At 50.8% G+C, this 24,669-nt stretch overlaps 2 protein-coding genes across 6 annotated transcripts in view; one reads left to right on the top strand and one right to left on the bottom strand.

Annotated features, from left to right (window-relative positions):
* The window catches only part of PIGO (phosphatidylinositol glycan anchor biosynthesis class O), a 389,616-nt gene that overhangs the window by 112,215 nt on the left and 252,732 nt on the right, over positions 1-24,669 (bottom strand). The gene's annotated exons all lie outside the window — the stretch shown is intronic.
* CNTFR (ciliary neurotrophic factor receptor) overlaps positions 1-24,669 on the top strand; it is a 467,758-nt gene that overhangs the window by 430,613 nt on the left and 12,476 nt on the right. For all 4 annotated transcript variants that reach the window (XM_069880946.1, XM_069880944.1, XM_069880943.1 and 1 more), the window contains exons 4-6: positions 13,347-13,464; positions 14,179-14,345; positions 20,997-21,160. In XM_069880946.1, coding sequence (XP_069737047.1) covers positions 13,347-13,464; positions 14,179-14,345; positions 20,997-21,160 — 449 coding nt within the window. The remainder of the gene's footprint in view (positions 1-13,346; positions 13,465-14,178; positions 14,346-20,996; positions 21,161-24,669) is intronic.

Raw genomic sequence — 24,669 nt, 5'->3', positions numbered from 1 at the left:
CCTGAGTTTACCAGAACACATGGGGAGAGGCGAGCAGGGATGAGGAATTTAGCAGGCACTATCGGCTAGGCTCTCCATCTTCTGTGGCCGCCTATTGGCTGCTCTATATCTCCCATTTCCCCAACTGTCAGGTGGCTCAGGGTGCTTTTCCTCCCATCTATCACTTCTCTGGAACTGTGCAGAATATACAAGATGGGAAGACAACTGTTGCAATGTCTTAGAGATGAGGCATGGCATAGGTGCCACGATGCAGGGAGATCCTCTGCCTTCTCCCATGGCAGTGGGAATTAGGACGTTAATGGGGTTGCTAGTGAAATCAGAGATAAATCTCCCAATAACCTCACTGAGGCCAGCATCACATCCATTCATTGTACAGGCTTTGAAGGTATTAAGTGCTAAGGATTTTGATTTGACATCTGAATCCAGCTGCATTGTTGTGAGAAGCCCTTGCAGATTATTGCTCTAGAACAGCCTTTCATAGATAATCTATTGCCGTGGGTTTAGTTCTTTGGAAGTGGTGATGGACGTTTGTTTCACAGATTTCAACATTACCGTCTTATTTGTCCTTTACTTTTCCCCTTCCTTGGAAAATGGATCCTATTAAACGCTGCAGATGACACAACACGTGCCAATACATTTGCAACCCATTTGGCTCACAGGAAGGGCTGCGTTCAAGCTACAGACTTCCCCAAGGGTCCAAGTAAAGGAGCAGAAACAAAGACTGTGCATCTGCCCTCCGGGTCCTTGCCCAGTTCTTCCCTTTCCAGCCCATATTAGTGCAGAAAGCAGGAGTCACAGCCATCGAGATGTATGTGTGAGCTGTGACCTCAAAAGTAATTTGCATTTCATTGTGCTGGGCTGTGGCTGAGCTGCTCTGCCGTAAAGCTGTGGGTGCTGCTACAGGAACTGCTCTCCCAGAATGCCTGTGAACAACTTTCTGGGCACAGGGCAGGTACCAAGCTGTGCCTCTGGCACCTACCACTTGCAGACAAACTCCAAATCCTCCTGTACTGGACCCTGGGCAGTCTCAACCTCATGTCACTGCTAGAAAGGTCAGGAACTTTGGCAACATCAGACCGCTTCTACACTTACATCAGGCATGCCCCATTCCTTCCTGTGCTGCTAGTGACATGTATGCCGTGGGACAGACCTAACTGCATTGGTATTAACCAGCTAGAGCTGCTTTCCCTGCTCCAGGAGAGGAGGGCGAGGTATTTGTGTAAAACCAGACTGCACTGCTCTGTGTGTTTTTTCCCAGCACATCCTTGCAGCTCTCATCCAGAGCTGCTCTCAGACCTATCCCCACTACTCATCTCAACTCAGAAGGCTGCCGAGCCTTCTGTGTGAATCAAGGGAAGAGTTGTCCCTGTTGAAGGAGGCATTTGCAGTGCATGTAGCAGCAGCGTGCACCTGGTGCATGCTAAGGCCGTGCGGCTCGCGTTAGTCAGGACACCACAGCATCTTTCTGCTGATGGCAAGGTCCAGACCACAGGGCTCGTTCTTCTGCAATTTTCTGTGCAATGCTTCAGAGAGCACAACAAAACCCTTCAGTGACTCTAATAATGTTTCCTACCAAAGCTCTAGGGCATTTCCCCCACCCCCACCATCCCTATGAAGTCATGCTTCAGGTCTTCTAACATCCTATCAAATACCTCCTGAAATCCCCTGGAGCCCCTATGACAGTTTATTGAGAGCCCAGGACTGTTTGACCTTGGAAGGGGGTGAGAGAGGCAAGGGAAGAAAGAGCAGGCCTGGGCTTCCCTGCCAAACAACTTCATGCTGTGCTGAGCCTCTTACAGAGACCACAGTCCAACCAGGCATCAGTCCCAGCCCACTGGCAGTGTGTGGGGTATCTGAGCACTGTGATCTCTTCTCCCCTCTGCCCCAGGTCTCTTGAAGGTCTCCTGGTGCACTGGGCAGTGCTGCTGCATGCACAATAGAGTGCATCCCCCCCACCAAAAAAGCAGCAGTGTCCAGATCACCCGTGCCTGTTCCTGATCCTGGAATCCTGCCCCCCTCACCCTGCCTAGAAGAGATTTGGGGACCTCCAGTTGACAACTCAGTCCCCAGCTCTGGTGCTTGTTTGCAGGAGAGTTGTCTGCCCCAGGGGAGCTCTGTGTTAGGGGTTCCCACCAGCCCTTGGGAAACAATTACAATATTTATGACAATATTTTTTATCATAATAACTGCTTGCTATTTGTTTTTTGTTGGAAGGAAATTAGAGAATGTGAAAAAAGTTGCTATTCAATGAGGTGCAACAGGCTGCGCTGAGCATCCACGTTATTGCTGCTAGAGCAGGGCCAGCAACGATGCTGTTCTTGACACTGCTCTGGTGCCGATGCACTCAGGAAAAGTGCATTTGCTTCTGGGGGTCTCGTTATTAAAAGGCCATTGATAAATTACAAGGAGTCCAGAGGAAAATTGATTAAAGGATTAGAATATGACCTAAAGGGGAGATTAAGGAAATTTAGTGAGGTTCTTGCCACAGAGCAGAGCCAGGGGAAGTGGAAAGGCAAGAAAATGAAAACAACCTTGCTGAGATTTTACAGGTGATGATTTCATCAGGTGAAAGCAGTCGCTGTGAGTAATGGAGTTGGTTTATGTTTCACTCTTTGTTTTGCAAATTGTGGGATCTCACATGGGTGGGAAAGGGTCCCTGTTCCAGTTATCCCTGGCTGGGCATGCCAGGAGCATCACGCAGGGTTTGTTCACTGTCAGTTGTGGGGATTTAGGTGTCCAGCCAGGATATGAGGAAGATGAGCATCATTTTCCTAAAGCAAAGAGCCACTTTTTAGCTCAGTTTCTTTACAGATGGGCTGAATAATGGGACCTCCCTTGAAGTCAGCTGAATTAATGATGCAACTATTACTTTGAAATCCAGTTAAGTCTGGGGCTCTATGACTTACATCACCCCAAGGATCTCATTGCTGTGAGATAAGAATGAGGCCAGGGCCTGAGTCAGGCCTGAGGATGAAAAAAAGACATACTTAAGGAGAGCAGTGGTGTCAGCTGAGCTGGTATCTCAGCTCACCCCTTCCAGAAATGCCTCGATCCTGGGTTTTGTCCACTTGAGAGATGCCCTTTGAGTGAGCTGCAGAGACTAATGCTCTAAAGTCATATTCCCTTCTCCTTGCTGCCTACAATGCTATGGTACCAGCAGCGCAGGGGAGAATTAAGGCTTGAGATGGGGACTCTCTTGCTGTCAGTGATGTTCATGACTGGTATCTTCTCAAAGACAGAGAGCAGGCAGCTAAAGACTGGTGTGGAGACTTTATATCCGGGAAATTAATCCTCTTCTCTCATGCATGTCATTAATGGGCTAGCAGCACCCTGGGCAGCCTGAGCAGCACCACCAACCAGAGTTGGGATGCCCATCTTGGCCCTACCCCTACCAGAGTCTGGTGCTGTGATTTTCCAGGCTATATCCTGTAGAAAGACATGTGGGATGGGCCAGGTGGCTTCGCTACACATGCCAAAGAGGCAGGTTGCTGCTGCAGGATCTCATGTGGATTTACATTTGAAACAGCACAGAAAGAAGCCATATGAGGCTCCTTCTGGTCCTGTGTCAGGTCTCTACAGTCCAACTCTGGCATCACTTGGGGGATCTCTGGTTCCATTCCAGCTGTTTTAACAAGGTGCCTTTATTTGATTTCCCAGCAGGACTGTACTAATGACACAAAGCTGGGTGAAGCCATCACTGAGGCTCTTGCATAGGAGGGGCTGCATAGTCCCTGGGGTTGAGGGATGGGCACAGGCTGCAGATTAGCCCCACAGATTAGCCCTGCAGATTAGCATCTCACCAGGAGAACAGTGGTGTCAGAAGGGTAGTCCTGAGGATGTGAATCAGTGACTGAGGGGTGCTGAGTCTGCATGAGCGGTCTGGATGTGATCCTGATGGCCAGACACGGAGTCAGCTTGAGGATGAACAAGTGGCTTTGCTGCCTGTGCAGACACCTGTTGTTCAGGGAGGCACCTGCATGCAGATGGCCACTTTCATGTCACCTGTCCCATCTGAGTCCAAGGTGGAGCAGACACTCTAGGCTGGAGGGGAGGCGTGAGGTCTGCCTAGTAAGGGGATGAAAGCCCTCCTGCAGCATTTCCTCTAGCAAAACATGGGAGAAAAACAGGAGAGGGTGATTTTCTGTAAATGCCGAAGGGAAGGACCTTTTCCTGCAAAAGTCAGTACTGGAGCAAGAAGAAAGAGGATGAGGGGTATGTCAGGTTACTAACTACTACTATCAGCTCCTCCTCCTGTGCAGGTAGGAGAAGAAACACTCCAAAATATCCCTTTCCCTGTTCCAGACAGTCAGAAATCTCTTACTTCTTCTGCTCTATTCCATGTGGGATGAAAGACTCCATCTGCTAGCAGGTACCCCACTCACCAGGGTAGAATGGAGAGCAGCCTGGGAAAACAGAGCAGAAAATGATACCCAGGATGCATCTCAAGAGGGATGAAGAGAGAAGAGGCATTTTTGGAGAGCCTCTGGCTGTTCAAGGCAGTCCACACTCCCTCACTAGGAGAGATAGCTGGTAATACTCAACTGAGTTTGTTGCTCAGTACATGACAAAGTGCTTGTAGCTTCCCTCCAGAGGCTCCTCCTGGAGAAGTATACAACTTCCCTTAGCTCTGGTGGGACAGCTTTGCTGAGGTTATGTGACTGATGGTCTCAGTTGTGTCTGATTGCACCTGGTGTTTTCCTTGTCTTCTCCATATGGAGAGGCCAGGAAGACAGATTGCTTTCTTGTGGCCTTTAAATAAGGTGGCGGAGATAGCAGGGGCATTGCATGGTGTAGATTACGCAAGGGATTTGTGCCTGGAGCTGAGAAGAAAGGGAAGGATTGTCTCCTGCAAGCTGCAGGTATGGAGGCAGTGGGCTGTCACGGCTCAGACCTTTGGTCTCCTCAGTACTTGCTTGTGAGCCCTTGGGGCACCCTGCATGCCCCCTACACAGCTGAGCCAGGGAAAGCGCTGCTGTAGCACACAGCAGGCAGGGATGTTCCCTCTTTATGGCTGGCAGTTTTTCCAGCTGAGCTCCTGGAAGAGATTTCCAGGGCTCTGCACAGATTCAGGCTCCAGGGTGTGTTGCTCACAGCTGGTGTGGGCTGAGACAGGGCACAACAGAACCCAAGGCTTAGAGGAGTTTTGGACTGCTCTGATAAAGCCTTTTTAACTAGGGGTGCCAAGGGAGGCAGCTGCTTCTCTGTGGAGATCAGGGTTGTGATGTGCTCCTGTGTGCGCTGATGACAAGCTCCTTGGGCTGAGGGAGCAGCTGCTGGGCAACCCATGTGGGTTCTGGAAGGCATTTTCTCCCTGCATTACCTTGACATGGTGCAACCAATGAAGAATGGTGAAGGGTCCTCTGGAAGCAGAAACTATTTTGGCAGGACTGGAAAATCCCCTGCAACTCATACCCTGTCTCCTTCCTGGCATTTGGGTGGGAGCTGCAGCGGCATCAAGCTCCGTTCTCCACGCACCAGCAGTGGATGCATTGAGAAAGCAAAGTGCACATCAGCCCCCTGCTTTTGCCTCAGGGGTTGTAGCCCTTTCCCTGCTGTCTGGGCACAGCAGCCTGGCACGCTGGGGTCCTCCATCCCTGAGCTGTGGGCAGGAATGCAGTTTCCATTTTTCCAGCCTCCCTTGGCTCCCTTTGCTGGCACCTTCTCCTGGGAGCTGCATAGTCCCTCACCCCACCCCACTCTTCAGGTCTCTGAGAGCTGGATGGAGTCCCGGCTAGCTAAATCCCAGAGCAGCCTGTGAGTAGGTTTGGTCATTACTGCCTGCAGCTATGTGCGAACCAGTGACCTGATTCTGAAATGGTTTATGTTACATGCAAATCCCCTCGCAGAGGTGTTGGGGGAGGAAAGCCGGCCTGGCGGTGAACTCCCTGGGTGGAGAGCAAACCCCAGCGCTGTAAAGGGCTCCCCGTGGCTGGACCACTTGCCGTGCTGCCATGTCCTGCCTCGCTGCTGTACCCCTCCTGGATGTGACACATCAACCACCGTGGGCCCTGGCTTTGCTTGAGGACTGGTGGTGCTACTGTTATACACAAAACAATAATCAGCTGCCGTAACGAGGACACGAAGTAGCTGAGCTGGCTTCCCTGCTGTTGTGCCGGCTCCAAGTAGAAACAGCTGCATTTGGTTTGGTTAAATGTTTTATTTACTACCAATTATCCCAGATAACAGATTTGCTTTCTTTTGTTCAATATTTAACACTGTTTTAGAGCAAAACTGCTCTCTGGTTCACTATGGAGGATGGGGGGATTAAGAGAAACTCTCCGCTGTGGTGGGATCCCATGCAAAGGCTGGAGACACCCAGCATCCCTGCTGCATGGTGGTCCCTAAGGAATCCAGCCCAGCATCCCGGACCATGGGGACAGGGTCATCTGCAGGAGCACAGTTGTCTTTAGGGTGCCAGTGCGCTGGGTGGAATCTCTAAGGACCTGTGCAGGCATTGCCCTGCTGCCCAGCACCAGCGCTGCTGGAGAGAGTCTGCTCTGCAGCTGAGAACAAAAGGGTCTGTCATGGGTGCAGGATGCCTGGTGGCTTCACCTGCCTGAATCACTTCCTGCAATGTCCTGAATCTTGGGAAGCACCTCTGGATGCTAGCCTGCCACCCCAACCCATGCCACAATTGCCAGTGCTCCTCTCATCTTGCTGTTTCTTTCTTACTGCTTAACCAGGCCTGCTTACTAAATTTTTGGAGGCTTAAGAGCTGTCAGGACTGAAGAGCACCTCTGCTCTGCTGTGAATAGCGCAGCTTTGTGTGATGCAGGGTGAAGAAAACTCTGGTGAGCCTGTTATAGTGCTGTCCTGCTATGAGAGAGCTTTTAAGGCCACACACCTACAACACACTTTGGGCTTAAAGCAGGCTCTGAATTCTCTCTTTATCTATGAGTAATGCCTCACCCAAAAATTTACCGTGCTGCCTCTCGATGCATGCTCTGAGTTTTCCGCAAGGGAAATGAGAAAATCCATACCTTGGTTTATGAGCCCTGATCAGTGTAAAACAGGGACTTTATGAAATTTATCTTTTGCTGAGTCCACCCTTTTCTCCAGCACCTTCTGGAGAATTAATTCTTGTTCTTTGAGGCTGAGGAACTGGCTCCCAGGTGGCAGTGTGGCCAGGGGACTTTGGTTACAGCCACAGGTGTCCGTGACTGTTTCGGGAGCTCCTAGGGAGATGCTGCAGCATGAGGGTGTCGAGGCTGGGCTAGAAGCTGGATAAATGTGAGCATCTCTGGTGCATTCAGCTGGGATGGTTCACATTCCAGAGGGATACACCTTTCATGTCTGATTTCAAGGGGAACAAATGTCCCCTTCAAAATGCCCCTTGCTAAGTTTGGGGTGGCTTAGACTGACTGGGAGAGACCTGAACCCTGTCTCCATTTCTTTTCCAGGTCACCCAGGAGGTCAGTGGGGGACAAGCCCATCTCACCTTGTGTCCCTGGGCTCTTTAATTCTCTCTCACATGATTTTTGCCGCATCCTTTTTTTATAAAATAAGTTGCTTAATCCTTCTTGAAGCAGCAGTGGTTATGAACATGACATTCACGGAGTGCAGCCTATGATCTCGAGCCTGTGCAGAAGCACAATGCAGGGGAGCATTGCCTGCCTCCACACTGCCCTGCCACTGTCCTCTGCATCTCTCCTCATCCTCACCCTTATCCAAGAACAACCTGGACAAGGGGTAAAAGAGCATAACTAGAGCTTCACCTCCCTCACTTTGTCCAGCAACAAGACACAGCTATATCTCAATGTTTGGAGCAGTGGAAGGGATTGTCCCTACCCATAGCCATGCTACCACTCCAGCACAGGTGATGCATGGCAGGCAGATGCTCTCCTGGTCTGCTGGGCAGCAGAAATGTGATTTATTTATCTTTTTTTTTTTTAAATCTTTGCTCCTTCCTACCGGCCTTACATCATGCTTGCATCCAGCTTGTGCATAGCACAAACATCTACATAGATGCATGTGCAGATGCGTGGGGCATGCTGCTCTTGTGCACATGTGCCCATTTGCTCAGGGCAGGCATCTCACACCCAAGTAGGTCTCCGTTGTGCCCTCCAACCTCTGCAGTTTTGCTTTCAGTCACTTGGGTGCCTTGTTACTTATCAGCACATACCCAGTGCCTGCAAGGTCATAGCTGTAGTCTGGAAGAAGGATATGGAGGGTTTGTTAGGCACAGGCAAAAGATGGAGCAGTGATTCTGCTTTGAGCACTGGGGAGAGGAAAGCATATGAACAGTGGGAATCTGGCAGCAGAGCATTGGTGCTGGGGTTGTCCTCCAGCATGAGGCAGTACAGGAGTCCTGCCAACATGCAGGCTATAGCTGTAGCACAAGCACATGGTGCTGTCATGGACCCTGGAGACCCGAGGCCAGAGCAATGAGTTATGCAAATGATGCCACAAGCACACTGTAGGGTCGGTATCCCCCCCGCAGCCTAGCACCTGAACATGCCCTGAGAACACCAGAAGAAATACCTCCTACAGAAATGTTTGAGGGACCTCTTAAAACTCTTATTGGTACTATTTTTTTGTATCACTCCACCTGTGGAGCAAGTCATCTTTAGTACATTCAGTCCTCAGCAGGAGAGGAAAATTATAACTGATCCAGTTCAGAAACCTCTAAAAATGACCTAAAATAACTTTTCTATATATAAAAATGCCACAATTTTAATGTCCATTATCTCATGACCTAGCAGGGCTAGGAAAAGCTATTGTAGATCATTTTTAGTGGTTTCTAAAATGGATCGGTCACACTTTTCCTCTGTGCAATGGGACTTAGGGTACAAGGACAACTGGGCTGTAGAGATTGGAAGCGGGACAAGAATCTCTGTCTCTGCTGATGGATCCAAGCTGTTTCATCCTTCAGGACCACTTGCATTTTCTCCAGCTGAGCAGAGATGCTGGAGCAGGTCATACAACAGCTATTTCCAAAAGGGAAAAGAGAGACAGCAATCAAATGGATGCAAGCCTGGGGCATGTGGTGGGAAATCCAACCCTGTCCTTGCTATGGGCTTCTGCAGGGTCTGCAGAGACGATGACGAGGGCCTTAGCTTTCACTGCCTGTCACAGCTCTGAATTTTGCTGGATCATTTCATGGCTTGCAAGCAGCGTGCTGAGGTGGGATGTGTACAGCTGTGGTGCAGCTTTTTATCCTCTTGCCCCAAGCTTTTGCAGCAAAGCTGTTTGCAGCCCATGGTGGAGGAAAACCACCACAACTGGGCATTAAATGCACCGGGTGTGCAGAGAGGACATCAGCAGAACGTGTGGGAGAAGTGGCTTCCTGCCATGCGAGAGGTTAATAGACAGATTAGAGAGGGCAGGCGCTGTTTGCAGCGAACGGAGAGGAGCTCTGCCTTTACAGAGTTCAGCAGCTTCATGAGGCGACAGAGAAGTAAATATTTGCAAGGATTAGGGAGGCTGCGTGCAGGAGCCCAGGGAGAAGTGCTTGTGCAGGGGCAACATGATGTTCAGGCTGTTTCGGGGGTTGGTCAGGGGCTCAGAGCTGGACATCAGCCAGAGGAGGATGGAGGAGGTTAGAGCAGGACACCCCACATCCAGAGGCACTGCCCAAAGCCTCAGGGCAGATAAAGCCTTTAATGCTCCTTGTTTTCCTCTGCTGGCTTTCTTGCTCTCTTGATCAGCCTGACGGGCTGGCCCACCTCCAAAGACAGCATTACGGAGCGCCGGATCGATTGGAGCCTGCAATTTTATTTGCTCTCTTTAAGAGCCTTTGATGGGCAGGATGAGCTGTGCTGGCAAGTGCCTTTCCTGGGAGAGGAGGGGAGAGAAACAGGGCTGCAAGTCACCCATACAGAGATGGAGACCCTGCCACCAGCTTGGAGGTGACACAGCAGCAGGGTGGGCAAAACCAGCTCTCGCTGTGGCTGCTGAGAATGGGTTTGCAGCCCTCTCCTTTGTGGCATCTGGCAGTCGTGGTCATCGTTGCCTGCATGGTGTCACGGTCACAGCCCTGAGTGTCACATCGCATTGGCCCTGCTCTCTCCCATGGCTGGAATTTGTACACATCAAGGTGGTATGTGGGGCAGCCTGATGACAACTTCCCCCCAAAATGCCTGTGGCTCTGGAGCTGATGGCTTTTTGGAGAGATGGAGGTGACAGGAATGTCCCACAAGACAGCTTGTCACTGCCCTGGAAGAGAGGGCAATGGCTTCAGCAATACAGGCTTCGAACAGCAGCGTCCCTTCAGCTACAGTAAACAGAAGACACTGCATAGGCATTAGGGTAGCAGAGGTGTGAGGGTCATTTTACCTCCCTTCTCCAGGTTCTCCTTCCACCTCTGGCTTGCTAAAAGGCACCAGAGGATGAAAGGTGGAGGATGCTGCGGGCGCAGTCTAAGGGCTGCATTTGGATTCCGAGCCCTGAGGCAGAGGACAGGACCTTAAAGGCATTCAAGGCTGTGAAAATGGGGCATCCTCAAAGGTTGCTGCAGAATGGGTATGGAAGCAGGGGGCTGTTCGGGCAGCTCCCCTTCTCCCAGCAAATTAAACCTGGAGGCAAGAGCCAGCCTCAGTCTCCTCAGTGGAGGAATTAGCACAGATTAGCGCAGATCACCAAAAGCCAGATCCAGCACACTGGAGACAACCGAGTAAAATTATCCTCAGATGGACTAGTTCTGGCTCAGTAGCAGTGCAGACTTTGGGGCTCTGCAGGTAGGGCAGAGCCTCCTTGTTGGACAAAGACTTGCAGGACTTAGGGGATGCTCTCAAAAGCTCTGTCTGCCTCCACCTGGCTTCCCGCCTGGCTCCTGGTGTCGTACAGGACAGCTGAGCACAAGCAGCAGGTGTGCCAGGGGTCCAGGGCAGCATCCCCAGCATCCTTCCCCCAGTGCAGCGTTCCCAGCCTCCATCCCGGCTTGCCGGGTGCCAGGCGGGTGCTGTTAGCCCACACTGCCACCACGCGGCCACTCGGACCCCAAAGGCTGCCCCTGCATCCCCTGCACCCCTTCACCCCTCTGAAACAGCTCCAAAACACACCCGCTCCCATTGCCCCCTGCGAAGGGCGATGCTGCCCTGTGTTCGCTCCCACACCCCAGAGCAGCTGTGTGGCAGGGAAGGGGTTAAAAAGCCGGCAGGAGAAGAGGAGGAGGAGGATGGGGCCATAGTGAAGATCAGGCCCTTGTCTCTGGTCTCATGATTAGCCATTCTGTTTTGCTGCGAAGGGTCTGCTTGAATAATTTAGCTGGGAGGCTCATTAACCAAGCTCTGGCCTTCGTCTGCTGGCTGAAGGCTGAAATAGCCATTAGGAGGAACACGCGTGCTGACTGGCACAGCCTCCCTTCCCGGCTGGCCCCCTCGTATCCTTCTCACTCTTCCTCTCCTTGCTCCCTGCTCCCTGACTGCTTCTCTTGATTCTCTTGCCACCTGCTTGCTCCCTCTCTAGCTCTGCCCCAGGAACACCCATGAGCCCCGTGCCTCAGTTTCCTCTCTGGTGACTGATGCTGCAGCTAGAGCTCGTACTGTCCCCGCAGAAATCCTTTCTAGCAAAACCCATATTTCTTTTCTGGCCATAGGCAGCCCACCCTGGCAGTCCATGCTCGTGGCAAACCAGCTGGGTTGGCTCTCTCCAGAGGGCACAGTTAGGCTGCAGCTTCCCCTCAGAGCACTGGCACCCACAGCCTGAGCAGACCAAGGCCATCCATGAGCATGTTACACCCTCAAGGTGTGGGCTGCATGTAAGCAGATCTCTTGGAGACCAGCAGCTCTGTCAGGCTGTGTGCTGCGACGGGGATTTGCACAGGCATGGATGCAAGGGATGTCCCATTTTGCACTGATGTCTTGAAGTTTTGGCATCTGCCTGGTTCTGCTGGCTTCGCTAGTGCACCAAGGGCACCGTTAGCTGATTTGCTGCATCCTTTCCCTCTTTGGTACGGCATGCAGGGGGAAATTAGGTTGGTGCACGGCTTCTCTACACTGTCATCAATATAGGCTGCTTCATAGCAAGACGTATTGCATGCATGGTGCTATGAGACTTGTGAGTTGCCCTTGCAACCCTTGATGGAAGGAATTTCCCTGCCTGGGGTTGTTCCTTGAGCTCTTGCATCACCACATTCTGTTTTCGTCTCATGTTCAGTAACAGCCGCGGGTAAGGCACCTGCCTCAGTGGGAAGGAGAAGAGCAGTGAGCTGTGTAAGGGGAGCACTGCTGGGACCACCATGTGGTGGTAAGCAGCGATGTTCATGCTAAGGCTGCAGGTGTGCTAAGTTTGCTTCAAAAGTCTCTGCTTGAAGAGAACGACATGTCCTGGGATAGTCTGGTTGGGTGCATGGGGACAAGGGCTAGTGAAGGAAGGGAAAGAGGGACAGCCAGATGTTCAAACAGACTTTCTGAGGGAACCCTTGTGCACATCCAGCCTAGGGAGTGTATTTTATGGCAAAGTACTATGCCAAGGTGCTGCAGTTAGAGCCAAACTCTGTTCTTAGCAATGCAGTGTCCAGGTACTGAGAGGAGCTGATGTTGGTATCAGCTCAGATAGGGTTTTTTACCAGCCTACAAGGGCAAAAAATTATAAGCTGAAAGGTATCTCATCCTTTGCATGCGCTGGCCCTTGGCATTTTGCAGTCTTCGTGCAGCTCTGACAGTGCTCCTTGCGAAGATCAGAGCATACACACAAGTCTGGGAAAGTCAAGTGCAGTGTGAACACTCAGTGCCTCTAATCTCTAGGGCTGGCTGATGAGGCCAAAGGTAAACTACTCCCTACTACATGCTCTCATCCCATGTCTGGTTCCCTCTGTGTCTTTTTGGGTTGGAATGCTCTGCCCCACTGCTGAAAGTGTTAACATCACCAGAATTTTCTCTGCTGATTTCAAGTTGCTCCTTCTCAAATGTTTGTTCTTTGTTCTTTCTTCCTCCCTCTGAGGACCTTTGGTCTTCTGGAGGGTCATCCCTCACCATGAAGTTTGTCACTCCCTGCGGAGGTGGCAGAGAAAGCCATGAGTGCTGTAACTTTGTGGGGTCAAGAGAGCAGAACCTCCTCCTTATCAATGTCTCTGTAGTAGCTTTGAAGATAATTTCTCCCAGCACCTGCCAACGTCCTCTGCCACCCGTTTTCTCATTAGACCTGGCAAACTGTCAGAGCAGAAGGTGAGCTGCTATCCACAGCCCAGTCCAAAGCAAGGTCTCATGTGGGACCTCAGCAGCAGGCATGGAACAAGGGCTCCCAGATCCTTCAAGGAGCTGATAAATGCACATCAGGCTCCCCTTGCAAACTGAGTCCTCTCCTTAGCTGACAGTAGTTGAGAGTAGAGAGGCATCATCTTGTTCAGAACTCGGTGATAACCCCCTCCCATCAGGTAATTAATTACTCTCTCTTTCTCCTTGCAGCTCCCCCAAAGGAACCATTGCTGATGTGCCGGTCCAACAACTACCCAAAGGGTTTCTACTGCAGCTGGCACCTGCCCACTCCAACCTACATCCCAAATTCCTTCAACATCTCTGTCATGTAAGTGCCCAGGAGGGATGTGTGCAAAGGGGCAAGTTTTTATCCTTGCAGTCTGGAGCAGGTACCAAGAAGTGCAGTGAAGCCTTGGACAGTGGGTCTGACCTGCACTGAGTGTATTGGACTGGTGTCCCAAAAACAGACCCAAGGAAGGATGCTCCAGGGACGTCCAAACATGTTTCATACTATGGCTTTGCCCCAAGAAAGTTCCAGTTTCTCTAGAAGGGACCAGGAAAGCCCTGAGCTCCCACTTTTGATGTCCACCAGGTCCATTCTCTCTGCACCACTTGTCCACAATAGAGGTTTTTAGTACATTTGGCACAGACAAACTCCCGGGTTCTGGCACAGCCCTTATACAGGCTGGTGCTGTGCATTATCTTCTACGTTTGTGTCACCTGCAGAAAGGAGACCCCATTCTTCTCACAGAAGGGATAGAACCAACTCCAATCCCAGAAGGGTCTCATCCTTGGGGCCAGCATGAGGACATTCACTACAGTCTCTGTGCAGGCTTAGGATGAGACATTGCACACATAAGCCTGCAAAATTCCCTGGCAGGAGAAAAGCAGCGTGTTGGCTGAGGCAGGAATTGGTGCATGGGGATTGTGGGCAGAACAGGGACACAGTGCTGCTCCTTCTGCCTTCTTCCTCCATGTATGTGGTGCAGCCTCACCCTCAGCACTGTTCTGTAGGTAACAGCTCTTCTTGTCTGCTTTTCAGACACGGCACAAAAGAGATGGTCTGCGAGAAGGATGTCTTTCCCAAAAACAGGTGTCACATAAGATACCTCCAGCTCTTCTCAACGGTGAAGTACAAGGTGACTCTGACAGTCACGAATGCTCTGGGCAAAAACTCCACCACCCTCACCTTTGACGAGTTCACCATAGGTAACTTCCACCACAGCAACTGGCCTCTCTGAGGTGGTGTTTGGGTTGGCTTGCTCTGCGTGTAGCTTCACCTACTGGAGCAATGAGCCAGGTTGGGGGTACATACTCCAAGTGAACCCTCTGGCTATGCAGGCACGAGATGTACCTGAGGTCTGAGAAATGCTGGCATCCTCCTCGTGCCTTCCCTGACTTTTCTGGTGCTGTTGTGACCGATAGTAGCACCTGAGCATCCTGGGGGAGCCAGGCAGGATACCTACAGGCAGCACTTATACTGGTGCTGCTGGTGGCCTGGTGACCTACTTGATCTTATTCCCAGTGGTCCAGATGTCCCATGGTTGCTGAGCTCCTCCCTGATGGGGAGCTGGGGAAGCAGCTGCCAGGTACAGGGGCAGAGTGTTGTGAAACCTGTGTGGTCCTGATGGCATTGTCCTTCTCACCACTCAGTGTTTGATATTTGTGCTGGAAGCAGAGTAATAGGAATAAGGATTAGAGAGAAATTAAAATGTACGCACCTTTTCCCCCCTATCCCTAGGCAGGATAGAACCATTCCAAAGTCATCCTCCATGAGGCTTTGCTTAACACGCTCCTAAAAATCCTTTTCCCACCTTCATACCTCTTTACATCCAGGCAGAGGATGCTGTGTGAAGTGAGACAGGGAGCAGTGGGCCTTGGAGACCAGGGTGTCCATGCCACTGGCTGTAATTCAGGCAGAGGGTGCTGCCCATCCACATCTGGATCTGCACTGCAGATGCCCCTCCAGCTGTGAAGGACTGATGTGGACCAGGCAATTCAGTGCCAAGCATGGCAAAGCAAGAAGCTGGGCACAGAGCTTTTGCCACCAGCCAAAGCCAGCTTACAGCTGGTGCTCTGATAAGACTGTCCATGCTCAAAGAACAGGCAAAATGTGAGAGAATAAAGTTCAGTAACAGTCAAAAAACAATTTGCTGGTTACATGTGGCAAGTACTGGACCAGAAAAAACAAATAAACGAATTATTGAAGTGCAGCCAGCAGTCAGTCTTTGCCTTCAATGTGCTGCATGTCCCGGTCCTGAGCAGCTGGATGTGCTGAAGTGGAAGAAGAGGAGGATCTGCTGCTATCTCAGATTTTCCCTTTCTACCCGAAATCCTGGGAAAACTCAAACAAGAAATAAGGTGTCACCATTGAACAAAACAGGGAAATTATTTTGGAACAGGGACTGTCCTGATCTGTTCCTGCAGCTATGGTCCATACCTGAAGCTTATGTTCATAGGTGAATTGCAGACTTTGAGAGTAAGGCAAGGAGTTTAGCAGGACAGTGATGGAGTTTCAGTCATTTGGTGCCTTTAAATGGAAATTGTTGTGTTTGAGGAAGATACACTCCTTAAAAACAAGGTAATCTCCAGCCTGCAGGGCAGCAATTAAGCTGCATTTTCCAAGTTCCTTGCATTCCCTCCTGCAGGAGTTCAGGGCTTTCTCCTGTGACATCTGCATCCCACGCATGCCCTGCCTGGCTTCCCAAACATCTGGTCCTCTGCCCAGCACACAAGGGCAACTCCCTCGGGAAGCACACCCAGGTGCGAACCCCGGGCATCCCAGCACCAGCACAAGCCGGATCCAGTCTAGGAGTTTGAACTCATCCTGGGTTAAAGGAGCTGTGATCGAAGACCAGCACTGCCCCAGGCCAGCCATTAGCGTGAGTGCAGGATCCTTGCTTCTTGCAAGAGTGCCTGGAGGGGTGCAGGGTGCCTGTACATGTCCCAACAGTTGCTCTGAGAGGTGAGACCCCCTGGCAGACCCTGGCAGATGCTCTGGGATGCTTCCACCCTCTGGGATGGCAATTAGGGATAGGGTGATGGACCAGTGATGACAGGAAGGACTGTGTCCCACACCCCAGAGCCAGCCCGCTCTCATAAACACTTCAGTATCTAGTGGCCCTAAAACCTCCATGTTCTATGGAATTATTACATTCTTCTTCTTGGGATTTGATACAGCCACTGTGCATAAGAGGAATAGTTGTGGTTGGTGATGGAGTGTTCAAGCAGGCAGTCAGAAGGCTTAGCAGTGTCGTTATGGGATGGACTCAGCTGCTACTGATCAGCAGCCACCTACCCTGAACCTTGTGCCATCCTGGTGTTTCCAATTAAAACAAGTGCACTGCATTTGTGTATTTTGCCAGACAATTTTGCCCCAGGTTGCCTGCTCAATTTGCAGAAGCTTCTGCGTTTTGGTCTCTCTTTTCTCTCTGACTGCAAACCTGAGGCTGTGTCCTGCCCTGGTGGGTCTGGTAGTGTGAATCTAGCACCCAGTAGGCTCTTTGGGGATCGCTACCAACATCAAGGGTGCTGCATTCTCATCTTGGAAGCTGTGCTGGGTTTCTCTCTGCTAGATGGAGTGGCTGAAAGCATGTGGCTTCGGACAAAGCCATTGCATCAGTTAGTCAGAAAAACGCTGCTTGGGAGCACTGTGACATGTACACACATCCTGCTAAGGTGGAGAGATGATACCAAAAAGTGACTGCATGACACTTATAGAATCACAGTGATGGGAATGCCAGAGCCAGTCTTATATTTTCTTCTTAGCTTAGAGAAAACCATTGTACCTCCTACATGGAGGTTCAACTCTAGGTGTGAATCCCTGATCTCATGCCATGCTGGGAATGGAACAGCCTAGAACCAACATGAGAGAGCATGAGGGCTCACAGCACCTGCTGCTGGGCCAGACCACCCACCCAGCCTAGGAAAACACAAGAAGGCCCCTGGGAAGGGGTGACTTCCTTATGTTTTGCTTTCTCTTTCCTTCCTCACTCCCTGAGTCCCCAGCACAAAATCCCTTCCACAGCCACTTCAAAGATGGGCTCTAATTGAGTGGAAAATGACTGGTACTTTCTTTTGCTATCCCAAGCCCATGCCCTGCTGGTGGTTGTGCCATGCTGGTTATTAGCAGCAAGTTGTGCATGGTCACTCTGCATTTACATTTCCAGCAATGACCGAAAGAGGTTTTCCAGACCCCAGTCTGTCATCAGTAGGAGATCTGGTCTGCCTTCCTCCTCATCTCAGTCCTGGAAATTGTTTTCATAATTATGTCTTCTGCAAAGGTGTTGATATTAATAAAGGTGAGCTTGGGAAGGGCAAGGCTCTGCTGTCATCAGGGCTCCAGCTCCAAAGCAGGGGGAGATGTGGGAGGAGCTGGAGAGGAGAAGGCTTGAAGACAGAGAAAAGTGACAGGGAGGAGTGAGGTGGTGTGAATGGAGCTGTGCACCGCCCTCATGATGACTGGGGCAGCACAGGGACACTTATGGCCCTTCAGGATGCAGCCCTACCTTCCTCACTTATATTTCGCCCCAGGAATGAGGTTGCTTGCACATACATCCCACAGGAAAGTAGGGACATCGCTGCCACACGTCAGTGCTGGCATCCCACCTCAGCACCTTTTGTCTCATGTGAGCCATAGTCTTGCAGGCATGGATGCCTCTCCCAGATTTGCTGCCCATCACTTATGTGAACTTGGGAAAGTCATTTGCTCTTTCCAGCTCTGGCTGTGGCAATTAAAATAGAGAACATCTCGGAGGGGCTGCCTGAAGACAAACATGCCTGTGTCTGTAGAAAATTCAGACTCTGAACACGGGTATACAGTTGCCTAGGCAGAAGGTCAGTTCAATTCATACTACTTAGGGAGGCAGAATTAAATTACCTAGACTGACATTTGGCTAAGACATGGAGTTTAATATCCCTCTGCTCATGGAAAATGCCAGGGGATATTTAACAGCCGCAAGGGATCTATTTTAGCACTCGTTGGAGAGATGGTATGGGCGATACGCCCCTCCACGCTTTGGGGTTTCAGCTGCCTTTCTGAACCATTGGCTTTGTTTTGAGGTGTGTCTAATGAGAGTGGGACTGATGGATAGCTAAGGACTCACGGTTAAGCATGAGTGTGCAGAGCCTTTAGGAAGAGCCGCTCTCTATGGCTCTTCTTAACACACCGAGCTCTCTCTTGAACAAGGCAGCCAAAAAACAAGCGGGAAGAGCTGTGAGCCACCTCCCAAACAAGTCCATCGTCTCCTTCCCAGGAGTGTCTGATGACGGTCCCTTAGCTCTGTGGGATAGTATTACATCTGGTTTTGTAGCCGCTTAACCAGTACTCAGCCTAATGCTCATCGTCCATTATTATTATTACTATTACTGCTTTTATTATGTTACTGCCCTCTCCAAGGACAGGGGTCTATTATGCTGGCTGATATACAGCCAGACAGCCCCCCTCACCATGTGCAGAATAAATGGAGGCAGACAAAGGCTGGGTAAGGAGGAGCACTCATCTCCGCGTGTGGAGCAGGGACCCAGAAGGATGCAGAGTGTAAAAGACTCTTTCAAGGTCATGCAGAAATTGGGGAGCTGGACCCAGCCCATCTCCCCTCGCTCCTTAACTGGCCCCTGCCGGACTGGCTCCAACATTTCCCAGAATGAACACAGTGAAACAAAGGTCTGTCCTCACTGGGCCAGCTGCTTGTGCCTTCTCTCAGCTCCTAAGTCCGCACCATCTTGCAGGGACGTGGCAGGAACACCTTTGGCTTTGTGCTTTTGGAGAGGCTGGCACTGATGTGCTTTATAGCCTGGGCAGGAGTCCCACAGATGGGGGGACATGCGAGGAGGTAGCATGGACTGCTGGTTTTCCCATTAGCCCACAGTGCCGTTTGAAGGCTTGCCGCAGCCAAGAGTGTGGCATCCATGGTCGCTTAGAGCCAGGGCAGCCCTCCTCTGCATACCAGGGTCAGTCTCCAGCCTACAGGAGCTGGGATGCAGAGTCACATCACTGCAAACAGGAAGGTGACTCCCACCTCAGCATCAGGGCACCTTTCTGTTTTGCTCTCCTCCAGCCCACCACAACGGCATCTCCCATTGCTGCCCAAGCACATGTGCCCTGCCTAACACACCTGCACTTCAGCATCACTCTGCCATGGCTCCAGGCTGAGAGACCAACAAATCAGAGCCAGGCTCCCTGTGTTACCCCAGGCATTATCCCATCACATTCATGCCCAGCCCAGCACTTTCCTTCCCACTTTCTTGCTGCAGTTTGCAGTCATCTGCATTCATTCAGCCAAACAAACTTTTGTTTTGCAAACTGAGTCTTCTGAGCCAGCACTGGATTTATACTTTTCCATATGTGTTTGGACTCCAAGTCCCTGTCGATGGAAGCTGATGTCCAGCCCAAGCCCAGGGATTCGAAGCAAACAGATGAATTGCACAGCCATCTGGAGTAGCTCAGCATGGCACAACTCCAGCAAGTTGTCCTTCTTGCCCAGGATAAAGCTGTAAATGGAAAATTGTGTCCTATCATGCCACAGAGAAGAGTCCACTGGAGCCCGGGTATGGTGCTAGGCACCTGTCATCAGACTCATGGCTGCTTGCTCACCAGGCACTTCTAAATCCTCCAGGAGCATCTTCTGAGCACCAGATGCAGTGGGGATGGAGGAAGTTATCCAGCCCTCCTTGCACCCACTGCAGCCGAGGGAAGGTGATGGGAAGCAGGAGAGGTTGTTAGTGAAAATGACCGTGAAGGACTGCAGCAGTGTGTGTGCCAGGGTGCTGTGTGGGAGGGCTTGAGAGAAGGAGGTGACCTTTGGTTATGTCTCAGTGACAGCAGGGCCAATTCTGAGTCCCACAAGGCCCCCTTCTGCCCTACCCACAGCCAAGAAAGCAGGTTTAAAAGCATCACAAGCCAGCTTCTCCTAAGAGATGTCTTCCTGGGGATGGTTACTTCAATGCCATTATTATCCTACAACAGAGGTGACAGTGAATGGCTCACGCAGAACTCCACTTGGAGCAGACTGCTGCTCCTCCTTTCCCAGGGTGGGCAAAACCCCTTGTGTGGACATCAGCTCCCACCTGTAGCAGGTGAAGCCATGTAATCAGCATGGGAGAGAAAACCTCTTGAGTGCAGGGCAGGAGCTCTGCTAGGCAGAGAGGGGTCCCTACAGCCCAGCATCCCTATTCCATGCTTGGGAGTGTAGTTTGATGCTGGCACCTTTACAAGCTGCTGCTCAATGTGGTCAAAGCCAGGGTATGACTCTAAATGTAGCTGCAACTTCAAAGCATGTTGTGTAGCTTACAGCCAATTAATATTTGCTTGAAATACCTGTCAGGTAGCAAGAATATATTGCTGTATCCCAAAAGCAGAGCAGGGCTGAGAGAGAGAGCTGGGGCAGAGGGTGACCACAGCAATCCTTCACCCCTGTCGAATACGGTGTGCCAATACTTAGAATCCCCAAAACCCCAGCCCTAAACCCAAGGGGCAAGCTGTGCCACATTGCTGTGAGGTAAGCAGGTTTGAGTGTGGGTCACACTCCCAGAGACCAGGAAGTGTGAGCAAAGTTCAGAATTTGGGCTTGGTGGGCTGGTCACCCTAACCCAAGAAGCTCTGGGGAAGAGGGGTGTTCTCTGGCCTGGCCAAGTTGTTGCATGTGTTTCCAGCATCTCCTTGATGGGGGTTATTTTGAGCCAGGAAAGTCATGCCACTGACTTGAACAGGAAAAGGTGATTTTCACCCAGTTAGTTAGGGAAAGCTTGCTGATTGCTCCCCTTGGAAAGCACATGGCACAATGTCCAGCCAGCTGTGCTGAGAGGCATAAGAATGGATAACACGAGCAAAGCTTTACCAGCTACCTTCTTCTCTTTCAGTAAAGCCAGACCCTCCAGAGAATGTGGTGGCCAAACCTGTGCCAAATAACCCTCGGAGGCTGGAGGTGTCCTGGCAAAATCCATCATCCTGGCCTGATCCCGAGTCTTTCCCACTCAAGTTCTTCCTGCGATATCGGCCTCTTATCCTGGACCAGTGGCAACACGTAAGTGATGCTGGGCTGGATGGGACAGAGGGAGCGGGGGAAGCTGGTGGCTGGGAGCAAGATGCAGTGGGAATAACTGTTCAGGGACAAAAAATATGTCTATTTACTGCCTGGACAACCCAGACACTTTTATTCTCCTTCTTTACCTCTCCCCCTTCACGTTCTGCCTGCAAATGGCTTCTGCAGGCTCTCCTTGCTCCACATTTTCATCCACAGCCCCTATCTACTTTCCATACATATGTTCTATATAAAACCTGCCAACGAGATGTAAAAGACTTTTAAAGTATAAATGTCACCACATTTAAATGCACCTCTGCCACATTTAGATTTTGAACTGAAGATAAAATACCGCTCGCTGTAACTCAGAGCAGAGTCACAAAGCGATTGCCGTGATGTTATCGTATTTCTTACTTTTATTTCTTGTTTCTTTAAAAAAAATAGTCAGTGAAATCCTTGGCAGCCCAGAGGACAGATTTCATTTGTTAGCTGCAGAAAGATAACGAATGGTTGTTTTTTTCTCCTCTGTGTGCCGCTTGCATGCTCAGCTTGTGAACAGAAGCAATCTGGTGCTTGAGGAGAGGTGCTGCTATGCTGGCATGGCTCATCCAGCATCCCCTCTGCACTGAGCTGGGCCAGTCAAAAGCTAGTTAGGTGCTTTGCTTGATAAAGTGCTTTGCCCAAGGAAAAAAAGACAAATAGGAGGCAGCACCTGACCCTCAGAGAGCTCACCTGCATTGTGGAGCCAAGCCTGGTTTTCTGCCAGCCAGCTCTTCCTGGGGAGAGAAGCAGCTGAGAAAAGGAGGCTTTGCTTATGTCTTTGAAAGATGTTGATGTCTCAGTGACTTTTCCCTTGCCTTGGTTGGGTTTTGCGATAACGCAGCACCACAGGATGTGTTTCAGATTGAAGCATTTGCTGATGGCTTTGAAAATCAGAGGAGGGTTGGGAAAGGGTTTTACTGCTTGTGTCTCTACATTTCACTTCACTCCTGGGAGCCTGAGAGTATCTATGGAGCATCCTGAGGGGTAAGAAAGCAGAGGTGGAGCTTGGGTATTAGTTTGCCGTGGATATATTTTTTTCACTTGGGGGAGAAATGCTTGAATTTTAGAAGCTGTGAAAAAAAGGAGAAAAGCTAATGGGAAATACTAAACACAAAAGTATTTTTATCAAGGTGTGAAACTGTCGTGGAAAAAGCTGATGTTTTTCCCTGCCACAGCCTGATCCAGCCAAGCATTCTGCAAAGGCAGGGGTTTGCACCCAAAAATGGTGGGAAAGCCAGTGAGCTGCCTCCCACCTTAAAACCCGCAGGGTGGCTGGTCCCTCCATCCCTGGGTGTTAGGTGTCATATTCGTGGGGCTGAGGCATGCCAATCCTCCTTGCTGTGGGGCCTCTGAGATGATGGTGTGGCCTTTCTATCAGTGCTTTCAGGCAGATAGCGATGGTGGGGAATACATGGAAGTGTTTCGAAACTGGTGGCACGGCCACCTTGGCTGGAAAAGACAGTTCCAGGTCAGTAAAATTGATTTCCCATATTTAAAGAAATCTTGAGCTGCAAAGAGAGCTCAAGGTACCAGCCCTCATGGTGGGTGTGAGAAGGGCTGGGAAGAGCTCATCTCCTCATGTCTCGGTTTGGCACAGCAGTCCTGGGTACCACTTTTAATCAATATCTTCTTGCGAGAGATGTGTCCTCTGTCACCAGCTGATGAAGAAGTGTGTTTGGGGAATAATTTGCTCAGTGAGCGAGTACAACCATTCAACGAGTAAGATACCAGCCTTGTTTTCTGACTCTCTGCCCCGCCAGCTGGGTAATGAAAAATCTGATTTGTGGATGATTTGAGGAAAACTACCACTATTCATCAGATGAATTATTTGTGAAGCCTAATTCAATCAGCTCCCAAGCACCAGGGATGGCAGGGCTGCAGCAGCCAGAGCTGCTCCGACCCAGATCCACTTCACATCCTCAGCCTGCTTAGCTCTCCCAGGCACCCTACAAATGCAAGGATTTTTACCCCAAAAAGGAACCCACCTGATGCCAGCATTCTGGGATTGTACCCAAGCCATTCTGAGCTCTGCTTTGCTTGACCTACTGCTTGTTGGCATCTTGGGGTTGTCCTTGTCTCTCCCTGTACAGCCAGCAGAGCGAAAGACATGGTTTAGTAGGGCCAAGCCTACCTTAGCCATCCAGCTTATCCTACAGTGGCAATGTTGGGTCTCTTCTTGAAGGAAAAGCCCTGAGAAAGGACATAGCAGCCATGTGTGTCACTCTTACATGCGAGTATCTTAATAATTGCCAAGGTGATGGTCTCTTGCCAGAACCTGCTCCCCATCTTGTCTCCTGCTGTCCCCACTGGCTGCTGGCATTGCACTCAACCTGCTTGGTGACAACAGGGCAGCTTAGGAGCTCAACAGGGAGTGGAGAAATCTCTGCCAGCAGCCAGGAGAAGCTAGGTATCCTCATGCTCTGGCACATGCCTCTATGCCCAAGGTCCCCATGCTGAGCCCCACCCCCACCTCCTCACAGCAACCTGCCCATGCACCAGCTGTGGGTTTTAAGCATCTCCTGATACCCCCTTGGCAGCCTTGTAGGAAGCCCAGCATCCCTGCAGGAGCAAATCCAGAGAGGAGCACCAGGCACTGCCCAAAGCAGTGAATATCCATGCAGGCCCCTCTCAAACACAGCATTTCTTGGCAGAAGAAGCAGCTCTGCTTTCACCCCTCTGCCTCCTAGTATCTTTGCAGGGTCTGATTTATGCACAGCACCTCAGTAGGCAGGACAGTATGAGCACTAATAGGATCAGATGGATGTCGGGCTGCCGAATACCATAGAGCCTGATTCAATCAGTGTCTGCTTTCTCCCAGGCTTTTCCTTTCAGGATTTTAATAACGCTAGGGCTTGGCACCAGAAGATGAAGCCGTCCATGGCGGGAGCGGTGGATCTTATCGAGACTGCCACTGCACAAACTAACCATTAAAGCTGTTTCCCCCACACACACCCCTGCCCCCACAGATCGCGACAGGCAATGCTTGGCCCAAGCATCCCTGCCCATCAAGCACCATCTGGGGCTGATCCAGAATCAGGGAGATACCCTTATCCCCTTCTTAGTGCTTTGCCAAGGTGAGTTTGAGCCCGAGCACGCCGTTTGGACCCACCTTTCCTTTTCCACTCAGGCCATTTAGCAGCTGTTGTGTTGCAGTTTGCTCTGGGAATTACAGTGATGTGCTCTGGGAATTAGTATCATGGAGAGACAATGATGAGTTTCCATGTGAGCATGCAGTGGAGTGTATGCTGCATGATTCTTGCTCCATTGTGCTGCCCCACAGCAGCTTCTTCAGTCCTGGGCACCGGCATTTCCTAGCTGTTTGGGATGCAGACATGTCACATCATGTCACATCGGGTGGCCACTGACTCCCCTCCACCCCACCAGCAGTCTGAAACTCAAGCGAATTTAAAGTCATGCTCCTCCCTTTCTGGAAGAGGGGCTGGTGGTTTCTCTGCTGCCAGAAGAGAGAT

The sequence above is a fragment of the Phaenicophaeus curvirostris genome, chromosome Z (assembly GCF_032191515.1).
Source record: "Phaenicophaeus curvirostris isolate KB17595 chromosome Z, BPBGC_Pcur_1.0, whole genome shotgun sequence".
Classification (NCBI taxonomy): Eukaryota; Metazoa; Chordata; class Aves; order Cuculiformes; family Cuculidae; genus Phaenicophaeus; species Phaenicophaeus curvirostris.
This window is presented reverse-complemented; position numbering and strand designations above follow the sequence as displayed.